General features: G+C 34.9%; 3 protein-coding genes and 1 non-coding gene across 5 annotated transcripts; 3 read left to right on the plus strand and 1 right to left on the minus strand.

Moving 5' to 3' along the window:
* Positions 1-400: 400 nt before the first annotated feature.
* Positions 401-6,159, minus strand: LOC137721907 (vacuolar-sorting receptor 1). Of its 2 annotated transcripts, none has more exons than XM_068460928.2 (12): positions 5,383-6,159; positions 4,123-4,815; positions 3,461-3,549; positions 3,277-3,346; positions 3,107-3,190; positions 2,548-2,624; positions 2,335-2,416; positions 1,978-2,060; positions 1,826-1,892; positions 1,215-1,343; positions 866-975; positions 401-745 (listed from the first exon to the last, which is right to left on the minus strand). In XM_068460928.2, the coding sequence occupies exons 1-12, from the start codon at positions 5,675-5,677 to the stop codon at positions 647-649; spliced, it is 1,878 nt and encodes a 625-aa protein (XP_068317029.2). In that variant the 5' UTR covers positions 5,678-6,159; the 3' UTR covers positions 401-646. The 2 variants fall into 2 exon arrangements, with proteins under 2 accessions (XP_068317029.2, XP_088548954.1); XM_088692828.1 differs by having other exon boundaries at positions 866-978; positions 5,383-6,015.
* A 6,454-nt stretch (positions 6,160-12,613) lies between these two features.
* TRNAH-GUG (transfer RNA histidin (anticodon GUG)) lies at positions 12,614-12,685 on the plus strand. Its single transcript has one exon. It is a non-coding gene; the product is annotated as a tRNA-His (tRNA).
* Positions 12,686-14,044: 1,359 nt separating this feature from the next.
* LOC148697605 (uncharacterized) lies at positions 14,045-15,114 on the plus strand. Its single transcript, XM_088692019.1, has 2 exons — positions 14,045-14,320; positions 14,439-15,114. The coding sequence occupies exons 1-2, from the start codon at positions 14,156-14,158 to the stop codon at positions 14,946-14,948; spliced, it is 675 nt and encodes a 224-aa protein (XP_088548145.1). The 5' UTR covers positions 14,045-14,155; the 3' UTR covers positions 14,949-15,114.
* A 1,092-nt stretch (positions 15,115-16,206) lies between these two features.
* LOC137723744 (uncharacterized) lies at positions 16,207-17,526 on the plus strand. Its single transcript, XM_068462936.2, has 2 exons — positions 16,207-16,494; positions 16,853-17,526. The coding sequence occupies exons 1-2, from the start codon at positions 16,330-16,332 to the stop codon at positions 17,363-17,365; spliced, it is 678 nt and encodes a 225-aa protein (XP_068319037.2). The 5' UTR covers positions 16,207-16,329; the 3' UTR covers positions 17,366-17,526.
* Positions 17,527-18,169: the final 643 nt, after the last annotated feature.

An 18,169-nucleotide genomic window follows, 5' to 3' on the forward strand; every position in this document is an offset into this window, starting at 1 on the left:
TGCTTAATGGCTGGCTACTTCTGCCACTTTTAGGGCTCATTTGGGATACCTCAACTATAGATCTATAGCCATTGCCAGGAAGAAATTCCCCATAACCTTTATGAGCTCCAAAGAAGTAGGTAACCGTGACTTGTCACCAGTTATCCCTTTTTTTGAAAAAAAAAAAAAAAAATTTAATTATATATATATTTTTAAGTTAGTCTTGAGTTCAATTTTTTAAAATAATTTTACCAAACGAGTTTAAGGCTTAAAACTTGAAAAATGTTTTTAAGTTGAAAATGTTAAATACAAATAGAATATCAAACAGACGCTAAATTACTCCTACATTTTAAATTTCGTGTTCAACCTTATAAACTTGGAAAAAATAAATGATCAACTTTACTTCAGAGAGAAAAAAAAATGCTGATTCCAACGGTAAAAAGTTTATTACTTTGAATAAAAAACTACTTGGTATCTAATGTTTCCTGCTCGAATATATAATGTGAATCGCTAGATGCACATCTAAAACGTTACAATCTCACGCGAAATGAAACAAATAGCTAGCGCCTAGAGGCGAGAGGAGGACATAGGATTTCAGGACGTTGGTTGTCTTCCCTTTTCTCTCGGACAGCATCTTATGTCTTATGAATATGTCTCTCCGCCGGTTTCAGATATCCCCGTGGGCGACGTGGCTGGGAATCTCTCCTTGATTATCCAACGGCATGTACTGCGCCATGATTGCCCGGATCTCCGAATCCATGTATCTCTGCACAAGAGAGTTTCAACAAACCACTTTTAGGACCGACACATCGTCGAAAGTGGACTCGTAGAGTGAACTGGATTTACATACGTATTTTTTGCATCGAGAATTTGAAAGGAAACATACCCGGATTCGGTACTTGTAAACTGCGAAGCCCCCAACTCCGACAGCACCCAAGCAGAGAATGATAACCCAAATTAAGCCCCAGCTAGACCCAGAACCACTTCCGTTTTTACCTGCTTAAAAAAGGTACGACAGAAGGTAGGAAACATGTGTCAAACATGAATTAATGAGAGGAAACACACAACAGGGATTGTATCATTTAGATTAAATCTCCGTGTGAAAAGGTCGTTCCAATGTCACAATCTAATGAATTGCGAGGTTGAAATGGCTGACTAGTTTAGTAACAAAACTACACCAGCGGACCAGCATGTCATTCAAATGACTAAAACAGAAAAGAGTTGAGAATACTCACCTATACATGCATCATGTTCTCGCATGTACAGTAAACCGCCACCGCAACTGCACTCGTAACTTCCCCAAGTATTCTTGCATTTGCATTGTGAACATTGGCAAGCCGTTTTGTCCTTGCACTCATCAACATCTGGAACACGAACAAAAGCAGAAAACCGGGTGGGTGAATTCACATCAATACAAGAGAATAACGTCATTTAGTTGGTTACAATATGAAATAAAGCACCAGTGAAAGGCGGTAGCAGATTATGAGGAAATCCAACCATTCACCTGGGCAATGTGGGATGATAATCAAGAAGAATTATTAAAATCATAAGTATTTAACTTGTAATACCAGTGGTGGCCTTCAAATCCAAGACCCTACATTATGTGCTCATTTGGTAGCCAAATAAATTTAACATTTTATGAGAAACAACAGAGAAGTAGCCTTACAAACTTAAAAGTCCAGGAAGTTGGTAATCTTCGGTTGATGGTAAAACAGTGTATAGAAATGTGGTATAAACAGTTTCTGGTAGAAAATCCATGGAAATGGGACTTGGGAGCTTAAGCTAAATATGCTTAACGAGCCATCGAGAATTACACTAATTAGAGACATCTAGACATAGCAGGTACCTTCACATGTTTTCTCTCCATCACCCTTGAATCCTGGTGGACAACTGCAACCATTTGTATGGTCATCCTGAACATCCATTAATCAGAAATCATAATCACTTTTACTTTAGCGGGGAGATAGACTCTTAAAATAGATTCATATCCAAACTTACACGACATGCAGAGTAAGTCCGGCCAGATCGGGTTTCCTTCCAACAACCTCCATTGTTTATTCCACAACGTAATGCTCCTGAAGCTGCTCAATCAAACAAGCAACAAAATGACTTGAGTAAAACAAAACAAGTACATAAAATGGCACGTTATTTCAAGAACCCAGTCCTAAAAGAAAAATGGTACTTGTAACTTTTCTTTAGAACAAAAGAAAAATGAAAGATGAAAGGAAATATAAACGAAGTAATGTCCAGTAAGTTAGAGACTATAACCTTGACTAAGATCAGATAATCTCTAGTACACGTGAAAATTTGGAATTTATGCCGCAACTAAACATATATGACATTCAAATAATTTACCTTCACAGTGAGTATAACCATCACCAACAAACTTTACGCCTTGCACAATAGGGCATTCGCACACTCTTCCGCGGAATGTATCCTAAAACAAAAGAACGATCGGTAAATCCCAAACAAACTCAAATATCAATAACTCTGTACATCCCCCACACCCACCCACCCACCCACCCACACAAAAAGAATACACGAATGAAAGTTTATGACAAAAGATACCCTGCACGCGGTAATGTTAGCAGCTTTGTCATGCCAGCAACCTCCATTGTTCTCTAAACACTCATTTGTTTGTACATCTGGAAAACACAAATAAACAGGCAAATGAAACCATCTCAGAGATAATCGAGTTTGCGCCAAGGATATAATTCTGCCATTGGATAATCTTTGGATATAATTCTGCCATTGGATAATCTTTGTAAAAACATGCTACCCAGATATGGTTGAAAACTTATGATACCGTTACAAATACTTATTGCAAGCCTGCACGAACACATACATTCAAGTAGCACTGTTTTTACTGTAAGGGGCATCATCATTTTATTAAATAAGTTATACTACAGTTGGTTTTTATTGAGTATAAGAGTATTGTTTTGGTTGATGGGAATCACCCTCTTTATAATAATGGCAAGTACAGCAAAGACAGGTAAGCAGTAGATTCAAAATATTCACATGTATCATCATATAAATTCACACGTGAAATAACAGAATCAATTGACATAACATACCCAAAAAACAAAAACATAGGAAACAGTCATAGAAAAACAAGGCAAATGAGGACCTTCACTTAAACAAACAGAGGGCTCAGTGGTCTCTTGGAAACCAGCACAGATGGCTTTGAGAACAGCTCCTTTGTCCAGTTTCCCTTAACATACAAAACGAACAAACGTGAGACAAGAAAAGTGATGTGAATAAATGTCTAACGGGATATGTAAACGAGTTGTATTATACCTCTATACTGTCTGTTGTTTATTACAAGAGTTGGCAATATTGTAACATCTCCACGGGCGCCTTTGCCAATCTGAAACTCGATTTGAGAAGTGAAATATGAGAACACAGTAACACACTATATACAAAAAATGAAAAGATGGAAAGATAAGGCTAGAACATGTTAAACAGTTCCCAAAAGCCCAACCTGTGCATCCTGTTCAGCCTTCAGAACTGCATTCTCCTCATCCGCTTCAGGGTCGCCAATACATTTCTGTATCTTCTTAAGATCAGCACCTTTAATGTTACAGAAAATACATTGAAATAGTTACTTTATGATCCTCAGAATTTAGCAGAGTAAATGACAATCCACAAAAACTAGCCAAGGAGAGATGAAGATTTTAGGCAACTCGCATCAAAGTTTTTGACATTTAATGAACTTCTACTACATTGACCGAGCCCAAAACTTTCAGGCATATAATAGCAGGTAAAAAAGAAAAATGATCACATGAACAATTCACTCACATACTCCAGTTAAATATTGAAGAATAACGCAACAATTAACACAAACCAAGAAAATAGAATTATGGCAAAATATAGACAGCCCAATCATAGAATTGCAAATAATCAAGCCATCGGAGAGATGGCACAAGATGGCAGTTCAAACTGACAAGGCAGCTTAAACTGGCAAATTGCAATAATTTTAAAACTCGAGAAGCAAGCAGAAACAACTAGCAACAGAATCAAAATGCAAATCAGCAGAAATATTAAATTGTATGTAGGCTAAAGAATATATCTACACTGCAGCTAACAATAGTGCATTGGTTAAGCAAATTTTGACTTTCTATAGATGAGCAGTTGCTACCATACCAAGGGATTCAATAACTTGATTGGCACACTCTTCGGTGTACTTCTTATCTTTCATTGGGCAACGTATCGCAAAGTCAGTGACATAGTCCCACCAAAGCCATGGCTTTCCACTTTCATTGGCCACTTTATAGAAGCAAGCTTGGCGAAGATTTTGAACCACAACATCTTTCCCATCATAACCTTTACTGAAATCTTGCTCAGGATCTGGAGCGCAGTACCTCCCATGATTGATACACTGAGACTTGCACTGTTTGCTCAAAACAAAAGCTTCTGGACAGTACCATGTTATATAGTGTGGAGTAAACTGGGTGTACCCCTTCCGCTCAAGAACTTGAGCTGCTCCTTTAAAGCTTTTCACAAACTCAATCTGGCTATCACACTTTGGCCCACACTCATCATTGCTATTCGTCCAGAACTCATACTCAACACGTTCATCAGGATGTGGAAGAGCCTCTGTCCAGTCTAGATTTATGTTGACCATCTCCCTACCTGATAGAGATTTTTTTATACTTTCTCCCAACTCTTTTCTAATGAGAGCCGAGGGAATTGTGATTTTCTGCAGATAATCAGCATCCGCATTTTCTTCTTCAGGATTGTCCATGGTAATCAACGGTTCATTCCTGTCATCTGCAACAAGAATAGCAGCCGCTCCCCCTTTCTGTGCATTCCATGCCTTCAAAGTGAAGTAACAATCTGCCAGGACATCACATTCAATCAGTCATGTAACGAAAACATTACCAGTGTGAAGGGACACAGAAAAATTACACGCATGTCCATAGAAATGTCTCGATTAAAAACATCCGCTTACAGACTCGCAGAATTGAGTCATTAAAAAAACTTCCAAGTGCAGAAATAAAGGAGGGTAAGGGCTTGAATGTGAATACACAAGAACCATAACCATAACGAATAAGCAACCAACCGAACCCAACTTGATCAGTTATCAATCATGTGATTAACTTATAGAAAATACTTTGGAGTTTCGACATAAAACCACAAGTATAGAACACAAAAAACACACCAAACTATTCCGATATAAATCAACTGCAAATTCCATAACACCCAATAATTATTTCTAAATTTTGCACACTGATTCCAAACTATTTGTCTATTACCGTAAAAGTTAAACAATTTAGTGAAAAATATCAAAATTGAAGATTCTAACTTCCTCGATCGACAAGCAGAAAAGTTAACCAAACTATTTGTCTATTACCATAAAAGTTAACAATTTAGTGAAAAATATCAAAAATTGAAGATTCTAACCTCCTCGATCCACAAGCAGAAACGTCGGCAGACCACCGGGCTTCGGTTTGAAGGATTCATCGAAATCTTCAAACCCTTTGCATGCCTTCTGATTGGCCTTCGGATAGTACACAGTTCCGACCAACGTTCCTCCGTATTGAGGAACCCCAAAGTTCCCAATCGCACATTCGTACACGCCCTTCATCGAGCTTGGAGAAGTCACTTTCAAGCTGTTCTTCTCCACCACGAACCTCCCCACACAAACCCCACAAAGCAGAAACCACACCCCCACTAAAAATCCAAGCTTTTCCTTCATTTTTTTACACACTGAAACACTGAGCCTCCAATTTAGAAGCCGAAACAGAGAGACCCAGATCAAATGATTCAAAACCCAACAATCAAAAACGAATGTTTCGAACCCAATTTTACAAATTTACAGAGAAGAAAAGGGAAAATTTCACGGATTTCCCCGAGAAAATATGGTTTTTCTCAAAACGCAGATCGCAAATTTGATAATTAAGAAGGGAAACTTGTTCTTGTGCTCTGCAAGTATTCTGGGTCTGGAAGTTAATTTCGTGGGAAAGCGTAGAAATGTCAAAAGAAGTAGTTTTTCTTTTTATTCGAGAAGTTATTTTATTTATTCTTTTGGTATTTAGAAGTGAAAATGTTTTAAATTTAAATAGTTAAACGAAGAAAAAATAGTTCTCAAATTATAATTCTGACAATTTTTTATTTTCTGAAATTTCCAGGAAACAACGAAATTCCAATTTCCAATTCTTTTCCAATTGCGTGTAAATTGTAAATTTGTAATTGACATTTCGGCTTTAAGCTATCGATAAAAGAGATGGGCTGGATCAAAATGTTTCGTTACGCTTTGCATGCAATCCATGTGTCCCTTTTTCCCAGTGAACTCAAAAAAAATTTCAATATATTGAAAATACAATTCAGTGTATCTAGTGTCATAATATATAAATAATTAAATATTAAAAAAAATTATTATGTTATTTAGTGTCTCAAATGTTGTGTTTAGGGGTGGAAATTTTTATCAAATTACCATATCAACCGTCATACCAACCATACCATACTAAATTATTACCAAAAATTTGTACCAATTGGTAATGGTATGATATTTGTACCGTACCATACTAGTTCGGTATGGTACTAGTATCCAAAACCAGTACCAGTAGTATACCGTACCTACCAATATTATTAAAATTATATTATGTATTTATTCATATAATTATTTGACGGCAAAATTAATAATAATTATTGTAGAAGTGTTAAAATATATATATATATATATATGTATATGTACAATCACTCATAATGACAAGCTTTACAACTTTTATGAGGAGGTCAGCTTCAAAATCCAACACTTTAATCTATAAACCTTAAATTTATATTTAACAGTCGATTGTCATTTACGCTTTATTCTTTTTACTGAATTTCATTTTTTAAATTTTATTTTTTGAAAACATGATCATCTGGCTAATGTAAGATGATGAATGGTTCAGATATTTGATATCACGTTTCGCTAGTTACGGTTAACTGAAATATAAGTTGATGTCATATAGTTTGTAGAAACTTTACAAACATCAAGCAATATTTTCACTAACCTTAAAACTCTGAACATAATATCAACGATCCAAACCGTTCATCTTCCTGCATCCTCTAATAGATCATGTTTTCAAAAAAGAAAATTCGAAAAAAAACAAAATTTGATGAGAAAAATTAAGAGTAAATGTAAACAACAATCAACGGTTAAATTTTGATTTGTGATTTATATGCTTATAATGGCGAATTTCAAAGTTAAGCTCCTCACAAAAGTTGTAAAGCTTGTTATTACAAGCGTTTATATATTTTTTACACTTTTACATTAATTAAAAGATACTAGATTTTGGGCAAACTAAGTGGCGTAAAACAAAGTAGCAATTATTATTGGCATACCATACCAACCAAACTATTTGGTATACCGAAAGTTTGGTATGGTAATAGTAATAGATTTTACCGTACCAAATATTTAGTATGGTAATTGGTACAGAGATTTTGGTACAGTAATGTACCAAAACCACCCCTAGTTGTGTCGGCATCCCAAAAAATTTCAAGCTCAAGAGGGTCTCTACACTTTCTCTCCCACTTTTTTCACAACAAAAGCTCTTATTTTAGCAGTTGTAATGTTACGAGTTTAAAAAAGGTCTTAGATTCGATTTTTGTTAAAGGGAAATTTGAACTATATTATTGTTAATTCATTGTGAGGCTAAACCTACTAATTTTCTGTTATTGTAGATAATATCGTTTGTTAAAAAAAAAATTTACAAATTTACAGGTATTTAATCAAAATTTTAAATAAGGTATCTCTTCTTAAATTATTTTTATTAATTCACATGTAGTTTATGAAACTCTACAAGAACTCCATCAAATTCCACATGTTTATAACTTTTTTAAAAACCTTCAAAATCTCAACTGAATATACCATCATTAATATGTGGCAGAAGTTCGTAGTTCTTAACAAAGAAAGCTTTTTCATTGTTGTCCGACAGGGACAATTCTAAATTTTCAATACTAATGAAATGATCGTAAAAAAGTCACATTTGATTAGAAGATGGAGATTTTATCTTGTGTATAAGATTTGTCATACGAGCAACATGATCCAAATGTCTCTACACAAGTTTTATTATATTAATATATATCTTCTATATGAGTAGGTAACAAATCACGTGCCAACAGAGATAGACACATTAATGTAACATATGCATCATATAATAAAGAAGCTTATTTCCAATTTTAGGCTTCAAAGAAACAGTAACTAAATCTCCAACCAATTGTGTATAACACATAAAAGTATTTCTCTTTGAGGATGTTAAAAAAGATTATTGTATGTTTTGATGTCTTAATTAATAATTGGTTAAAAATACCATGTAAGAGCATCTATAATGGAAATGTTAAAAGATAAATATCAAATATCAATTTGATGACTCACGTGCAATGCCAGATTTTATCCCCCTCCAATTCGTATATTTTTTGTATCAATGATATTTGTAGGACTAATTGTTAAAAAAGGAATCCATTAAAATAATTTTTTAAGAATGCATTAAAAACTTAATTGACAACACAATTTCTCGTATGTCAAATTTAACATCAATTTTTTTTTTTTTTATGTCACTTCATGCACGATTGGTATATGAATTTGAACTTCTTTCTACTTCAAATTTAATTGGGTAGCGTTCTATTTTAGGATTGACATCTCCTCTAAAGCTAATATGATCAAAAGAATATGGTCCTTGGAGGGCTATAAAGATAGAGAACACTACTTTGGTTTGGCAGTAACTTTATTGTTTAGTGCATGCAACTTTTGCAAAGTTGCATGGTATGGGAAACACGCGGTTGGATACAGGCCAACAGGAACCTCCCCAAATCCTTTGATGAGGATTCTAAAGATTCTAAAATCGTGTTCGTTCATCATACATTATGCAGTTAGTTTTTATCACGTACTGTTTGTATTTAATTTTAAATAAAAATATTTAAATAATTTATGAACGTATGATACATGATATACAATAAACGAATATAATTCATAAATTTATGAAATCCTCACAAAGTGGATGAAAATACAAGATCACATCTGGGCACTTTTAGTGGCGGCGGTCCCGACCCCAAATTTAACGCATTTCATGGACCTCAGACAAAGAAAAGTAATGATATGGTTGCCAACATAGCAACATCAATTTACTTTATACTTTTTATCCAAAATAATTTGGACATAACTTTTTATTCAAAAAGTATTTTTGAATTAATTTTGTAAGAAATATCTGTTAAATTGAGAGTATTGTTGTCAAATTAACTTTCTTCTTGAGCTGGTTGTTTCTTCAATTTAATAAAAATATTTCACTAAATAATTTCAATGATTAACGGTGAACAAAATCTCATGAACCAAATGAAAATTATGACAATCTTATAAATCATTTTAACTATAAAGCTCTTACTTTATTTTAGCCAAACAAAATATAAATGTATCACGGTTAAGAATGTACTTTTATTCAAGAAAAATGGAAGGATGGATAATAATTATTTAATATGCGAAACTATTGTTTTCATAAGTAGAAACAAAGACAGAAATAGTGGTTGCTCCACATCAATCATTGATCATTTGTTCATTGATTGTGTAATATTTTATTTTCCTTCAAATAATTTCATACATAAAACACACTAATTGTGATTAGGTGGATAACAAAAGAACCGATCTAAAGAGTCAAAAAGCATACATAAAAATGGGAATGCAAGATTCCCTACACGGGACATTTCACATTTATATGGATTTTTAGTTACTTTGTTTGTGTTTTGAAGTTCTCATAGGTATTGGTGCAATTCTAGTTTTCTGACGACAGATCTTGATGTGCATTTTTACTTGTCTAATCTTTTATAACCTTCACTATTGGTGTTAAGAAAAGTAGTTATAGAAAGATTAGAACATAACAAAGTTCTTAAGGTCTCACAAATCGGTGCAATTGCAGTAAGGCCTAACGATAACCTATTATAGGAGTCAGTGTTTTTCGTGTGGCCACATGGATTGTGTAGGTTGCGTGGAGTCTATTGTCTGTGTGAGAGACATTCTTATGTAATCAATGACATTACATGACAAATATTTGTCAGATAATTAAGATAATTTTTAAACATGTCACAAACATTCAAAGGTTAGTTACATAGAGTAGTTGGCCAGGTCAAATTACTTTACAATTATATAATGCATCATACCATGCTAAAAAGGTGTACATATTATAAACATGAGGTTTTGGACCTTCTGGTGGTTGCTATTGATAGTGCATAAAATATGTAATGCGTGCTAATGACCAACCTTTTGCATTATATTTGCATCGTAAACATACCGTCACACTTTTTGAAGGCGACGTAAAGGCATCAAACCAACTTCATCAATTATTGATTTTAATTTGAAGGTTATTACCTTCAACACAACTATATATGTATCTTGACCGAATAAAATTAATAATCAAGTTCGTTTAATTTATTAATTTTTATTTGAGAATCAATTTTACAAAAAATCATTCGAATTGAAAATCGTTTAATTATCCAAATGTATCAAATAAGTGGACGGTTCACCATGAATGTATTACTTGGTACATTTGAATGACTAAATAATCCCCGATTGAAATGATTTTTTGTAAGAGTAATCTTTAAAAGAAAATTAATAAATTGAACGTTCCGAATATGAATTTTGTACTGTCAAGATACGTTATTCGTAAGGAATAAATGAGTTCATCCTTTTAGTGGGGGGATGCAAGTATTATTCAATATAGTTAATACAAATTAGCATATGATTTCACGATAATACTGTAACCCTCTCTTGATGGATGAGCTCATTTCCCCCACTTGCAAATAAGGTATTTTGAATGTAGAATTTTCATAATTAGAACAATTCAATATCTTAATCTTCATTTGAAGATCATCCCTACAAAACATCATTCGAATCAAAGATAGTTTAGTCTTCTAAATGTATCAAATAAATCAATGGTGTATGTACTAAGTAACAATATTCATGACAAACCGTTGATTTATTTGATAGAGTGAATGACAAAACGATCTCTAATCCGAATGCCTTTTTTGTAGGGATGTTCTTCATATGAAGATTAAGATATTGAACAGTTCCAATTATGAAAATTCTATAGTAAATTTATGTTATTTGCAAGTGGGAGAATGAGTTCGTCACCCAAAAAGAGATGCAGGCATTATCCATGATTTAATATCCTAATCTTACATTTTTCTGACCACGGTAGCAGGGATGCCTTAGATACAACATTCCTTATTTGAATAAGGAAATTCCATTGGCATATTGGAAAGCTCGCAAACACTTCTTAGTGTGTGCCGTAACCAACTTTTCATATAATTTGTGACATGCTACCTAAATATTCTTGACTCATTCAATTCAATACCCTGTTCAGTCATAATCTCACGCTACTAAGTTCGGTCCCGTTTGTGTCAATGATCGTAAAATGAAACGTTTGTGAATTGAAACTTGGCTAATCTTGAGAATCTTATATACATGAAAACTCCAATCATCAGCCAAAGAATGGGTGACGATTCGTGCGTGAAGGGAGCATAGAATGCTGCCTGTAAGACCTTCAAGTACATGAATGGCTGACGATATCCCTCTTTCGTTGTGCAGTTATCCAAATACTCCGTCAAGAGGCAAACACAAAACCAAAAACATGCTAATTAATTTCCATATGTCATCCAAATGAACACACGTTTACAATTCCAAAGCTAATACTCAAGCATCAAATATATCGAAAGCTATTCAGAATTAACAACAAAAAGAGAAAAGGGACAACAACTTTTACAAGGTTAGTGAAAATGTGTTTGGCGATGATGGTTGTATCTGCAGTTATCCAGTCCAAAACACTGCAGAACAGGGAAACAAGCCACAAACATGCGTCTCCCGATTCTTCTGAAAAATGAAGAGACTAAATAAGGACAGCAACAACCCCACAAGAAGAGGTCATCATAAGGGCTGTCTCCACGGCGGTGGCGGTGGTGGTGATCATGTTGACCGATGTTCTTCGTCTTCCCCCAACTATTAGACAATCAGAAAACCCCAACAATCAAAAACCAGTTTTAGAACATCAATGAAGAAGCTTTAACTGAAATATGTACATGAATGAAAGAGAACTTTGTTGTTGTAGAAATATTAAATAGAATGGGATGATTTCATTCGTAGGGTAAACCCGTTTATATCTACATCACAAGCCTTAGGCTACAAAGAATATGACTCCTAAGTAGGAAATATAATTTTACAACAAATTACAAATAAATACTTACAAGGAATCCTAATTAGGGTTTTAATCTATCATAACTTGGTGACACCGGAAAGACAAGTTGATGAAATCTGTGCTTGTGTAGCCCTTTTGTCAAAATGTCGGTTGGTTGACTGAGGACAAATAGCGAACACATATATTAGTCCAACTCAATATGTTTAGTGCAACTCAATATTGTTGAAGCAATTGTACGAGCATTTAAGACACTAACTGAATGAATTCTAATTCGGGTTTTAGTCTATCACACTCTCTTTACACGATGAAAGAACTATAACGTCGATGCAAACCAGGACGATTCTATGATCTATCAACTGATCCAAGCAGTTGGCAATTCCCAGTTGCTTCTTTCCAGGTCTTTAAGCGAAGCCACTTGCACTGTTAGGGTATCTACTTATTTGTTTTATCGAACATTTTGACACCATCTTGTGGCTGTAGTTTAGTGGTAAGAATTCCACGTTGTGGCCGTGGAGACCTGGGCTCGAATCCCAGCAGCCACACAAGCTAATCATTTTTCATTTGCCTTCTCCACTTTTGCTTTTCTGGCTGCAAACCCCACCCTACCTTATTTTATCTTTTTGGGAAATAGAAAAGGCCATTTGGGAGGAGGATTCGAACTTCACCAACACAATGCTAAATTATATTTTGTTATAAAAAACAAGATACATTATAATTCAGTTTGTAAAGCTTTACTCTTACAGATGGGTTGTCACGGAACTTATTTTAAATCAATGACCATTGAAAAACTAGTAACTATACTAAAAAATTGCGTTTGAAAGAGAGAATTGGCTTCAAAATGACCAGAGGGGATTTTCCTTTGCGACTTCTCTTTACGTTTCCCCCTTTTTTTTTTTTTTTTCAGAAACCTTTACGTTTCTTCCTTTAATATGCATTAAATGATAAATCTACTGAAGCATCAAACTTATGATGCACTATTTGCATATGAGAAAAATCCCGAAAATTAACCCTAAGAGCGAGCCCTTTTCACGCCAGAACCCTCTCTGTTCCATTTTTCCACCTCCTCCTTCCTCCAGAACTCTCAGAGCAGTTTGAGATGGTGAAGTGGAGAAGAAACACACAACCCAAACGGAAAGCACACCGCACCTGGCTTTTCCAAAGGCATGTTGGGCCTCATTTTTCCCTTGATGGGTTCTAGATTTGGGCTTCCCATGCTATTGTCTACTTTTATAATAATGAGTTTTTTTTGGTCAAATTATTGAAGCCCAAAAAAGTAGGAAGTATAAAGGAACAGGCGGCGTTTATTAGTTATCAGACAGTCTCCCAATAGAAGCACCAATGCATCTAGGAATAACACATTTAGATGAGAAATTCAAGTAAAGAATCAACTAAGAGATTGAACAAATTCTGAAGAATGAGAATATGAATGACTTTACCTTTTCTAATTGATCACAAAAACAAAAAGAATGTCATTTCTATTAGGATTCACGCATTTAGAGTATTTGTTTTTAGTCTGATCCATTAACTCAGTATTTTTACGGTATGTTTAAAAAAGTAGAAGATTAATTAGTTACGAAAGAAACTCATTTTTCCAATCGCAACAAAATGGTAGGATATCAATACCTTAGAACAAATCGAACTAATTGCTTCAACTTGAAATCTTCATGTCTTACTTGGTGTGTTAATCTAATCAGAACCTAATCACCAAAAGTTTAAGCTGTCCATGCTGTAAGTAACCTTTTATTTAGTGGGCATCCATCAATCCCTACTTTAGTTTGGCTAAACAATATTATCGAATTTAGGTCAACTTACATCAGCATGCCCATACAAATTATTTAGAAGTTTCGTGCATTGCTCAAACCCTAGCCACAGAAAGTTATAATGTCAATCATACATCATTCCACAAGTGCTCAACCCTCTTCCTCATATAGGCTTAACCACCTCCGGAATATTATTTCATATATACCCTCTTATTGGGTGTCACAAGCATGCCTTCCATCCTCTGAAACAATATGGAAGTGCTTGTTTATTTAGACACCATTTTAGTCCCCTTGAGCTTCTTCCTTCTGATAGGCTACCATGTCTATCTATGGTACACCTTCAAGGCCAAACCCTCTCTTACCACCATTGGAATTGACTCAATGAGAAGAAGAAAATGGTTTCTAGAAATTATGGAGGTAAGTCCAAGACCCTCTTTCATTGTCCCGGTCGAAAAAAAGCTTCCATTTTTTATCCTACAGAAGGAAACTTTAATTCTAGGTTTCTATCTGTATCTCTTAATTATCTGATTTGCAGGCCGATGGTATGAAGGGTATGCTGGTAATCCAAAGCTTGAGAAACACTCAAATGGTGGCAATATTCACAGCTTCTACAGCAATTGCTTTAAGCTTGACTTTGGCAGCTCTCACCAACAATGCTTACAATGCAAGTCACCTCGTTATCAAAAGCCCATTTTTTGGTTCGCAGTCTGGAAGCATCTTTGCTCTCAAATATGGGTTGGCCTCATTTCTCATGTTGTTTAGCTCATTATTCAGCTCCATGGCGACTGGGTTTCTGATCGATACCATTTTTCTAATAAACGCTTCTTTTGAGTTCTCATATTCCGGAATCACAGAAACCCAACTTGAAAAAGGGTACATGTTGGCTCTTATTGGCAACAGGTTGCTTTGTATTTCCTTTCCCATGTTGTTGTGGTTGTTCGGTCCAATGCTTGTTGCATTGTCTTCCCTGGCCTTGGTTTGGTGGCTTTATGAGCTTGATTTTGCTGCCAAACTCAGCACAAGCAGTAGGCAAAGCCTTAGTTGAAGAAGAAATCAAGCATACATGCAACATGTACGTACGTATATTTTTGCAATAGGCATAGGGCTTGTCTTTCCCTAATTTTTATACATGTGCCATCAGCAAGTGTAGTTACAGGTATCACCTTTTGAAATACGACTTATAGATGCAACACACAGTTGCAAATTTTGAATATTGATGCATTGTGAGCCTCATGTGCATTAATATATAGTCAAAATTGCTTGGACTTACAATATATCAATGGTAAAAATATGTCGTTTGAATTTTATCGGCTTCTGTATCGTTTCCACCTCTACAGAGAAACTTCCCTCTCGTTTCATTTGACAATAACATTTTAGAAAGATAGAAAAAGGAGATAGTGAAACCGAGACAGAGAAGCATTTTCCCATCTTTATCTTCCTTTGGACAAAACACTTAAAGTAGCTATGTGGTTCACAAGGCCGTCTCTGACGTTTTGGAGCCTTGTGCAAAATTAATAAAAAGATCCTCCTTATTAAAAAAAAAAAATATTCATGTAGAATTTAATGTATCACTATTCAAACTTAATTGAAATCAACATCTCACTCTTATTAATTGAATAATCCCTGGTCGCCATAAAATTATGATTAAGGTTCATCCATGAAAAAGCAGAGCACGACTGAAAAAGAGATATGAAAATACGCTTGTATTTATGAAAGAAAGTAATGCACAAGTTTAATCAATTGTAATATAGATAAAATCATATGATGATGATTTTTCTTTTCAGTCAAAAGTTTTTTTTATTAGAATATTTATACTCATATGGAATTTATAGGAGGATGAAAATTTTTGCGACCCTAAAAAATTCAGGACCCTGTAGCTTTGCACCTTTCACACACCCCAACGCCGCCTCTGATATTTCATAATCCTTTTGAAATTGTGTTGTTACACTTAGCATTGGTTAATTTATAATAATAAAAGCACATCTTTAATTTGAAGTAGATACAAAAGCACCTAATTAGAAATACGCACAGAAACACAAACCATATTTTCATTACATGTGGCTGAAATATTAAGAATTTTCTAAAAAAATCGAATCGAACTTTATGACGCAATAGTTGCACTAGTTATGCAACTTTCGAGATCAAATAGTCCAATTAAAATTAAACACATTAATGGACAGACCACCGAACCAATTCTTAGGCTTTTGCATATGCCTCCAACCCTACATCAAACTTTAACGTCCATTACTTAAAGTCCACAATTCTTTCAACCAATTGCAACACATTCCCAAAACGCAATTGCTTGTGACGCACATTCCACTACCTTACCCCTTTTGGCTCTCTTACAAGTCGTGAATAAATTGGATGCATTTGGCCGCCGATTCATCTCTGGTTCTATTCTGAAATTAAGCTTCATATAAATTAAGATGGGAGTGATCACTTATCTAGACACCGTTTTGGTCCCCATGAGCCTCTTTCTCACAGTTGGTTACCATGCCTATCTATGGCACAACCTCAAGAACAAGCCCTCTCGTACCACAATTGGGATCAATATGCTGAAGAGGAGAGCTTGGTTCCTAGAGCTAGATGGGGTAATTAAGTTCTACAATTAAGCTTAATTATATACATGGTTTTTCTTTCTCAATAGCTTAAAATGTTTAGGGTCTCATGGTGTCTAATGTGAAATTACGGTCTCTTTTGCAAGCGGTCCTCTGTTTGACTTTCATTCCTCACTCATTTTTTGTTTGTCACTCTCCAGTGGGAAAAAGTGTAAGCTTGATATACATTGTTGACTCATTCTCTTACAGTGTAATTAAGCGTGTATCAGTCTAATAGTTGTCTAACAAAGCATATATATACATCTACTTAATCCTCTTAATACTATCATTATATCTTACTTACATGATTTAGTTTCCTAAATTTATATATGATGTTGGAAAAATATTCCAGGGTGATGATAAGAAAGGCATGTTAGCAGTCCAAAGCTTGAGAAATACTCTTATGGGGACAACACTCACAGCCACAGTAGCAATTCTTATTCAAGTCTCGCTGGCAGCTCTAATAAACAATTCCTATAGTGCAACCAACCTCTTCAGCAATACCTTTTTTGGGTCACAATCCACCAAGATTTTTGCCTTAAAATATGGCTCCGCAGCTTTGTCTTTGTCAGTTTGCTTCTTGTGCAGCTCCATGGCGATTGCGTTTTTGATCGATGCCAACTTCTTGATCAATGCTTGTGGTGATCAGGAGTTCTCATCTTCTGGACACGCAAGAACCATACTTGAGAAAGGGTTTATTTTGGCTCTTGTAAGCAACAGGATGCTGTGCATCACTTTTCCTATGCTGTTGTGGATGCTTGGTCCTGTCCCGGTTTGGTTGTCATCTTTGGCGATGGTTTGGGGGCTTTATGGGCTGGATTTTCCTGGCAAGTTCAATAAAAGCAATAAGCAAAGTCTCAGTTGATGACTGAAACGAAATATTTAGACTTTGCCTGCACTAAATATTGGAACTTTTGTTTTGCCTTGTTGCTCAGTTTGTGTTAGCACTAAGGGAACTTGGCACCAAAATAGAAACAACCTTATGTGCTTCGGTTGAAAAATGAAGCATAGCAAAATTGTCTAAGAGCAGTATGTCTTTTCTCTTGCTTTTAAGTTCATATCCTCTTCTCGTAGAGACGCGGCCATAAATGGAATAGGTAGGAACGATCACCGTTAAATCTTAGAACATAAGTTGAGCAATTCGTAATGCACCAGAAAAATAGAGAACTCTAAAGTTGAACCAATGATAATATGAATGACTGTTGAAATACAACCCTAAAGGTTGTTTATATAGTCTAAGAAAATCCTAAGTTCAAACGAAAAATAAAATAGGAAATAATAAAATTATAAAGACTTCCTAAACTATCAAAATTACTGAATACATGTTTATGGCGGGTCTCAACACTAGGTGCAAGTCTTGATACTAAAAAGCCATAGATTTGTCTCTTCTTTGTCTTTCTCTTGTCGAGTTATCAGAAAAGTTTAGAACATTTAACTTTCAAGATATGGCATTAGCAATAATCTTTTAACCCTGAAACTTTCAATTCTTCAATCACTTTCCTTCATTGAACATCGCTTTCTTCTTTTAATTTTATTACAACTCCAATAATTCAATTTCTGGCCCACATCACGTAGTTTTCATTCAATTAGAATATCGCACATATAAAAATAAATTGACTTCGATGTGCCATTTTTGGACTTCGACTTGTCAACAGTCGAACAACAATTC

Source organism: Pyrus communis, chromosome 4 (assembly GCF_041283825.1).
Source record: "Pyrus communis isolate YQ-2024b chromosome 4, ASM4128382v1, whole genome shotgun sequence".
NCBI lineage: Eukaryota > Viridiplantae > Streptophyta > Magnoliopsida > Rosales > Rosaceae > Pyrus > Pyrus communis.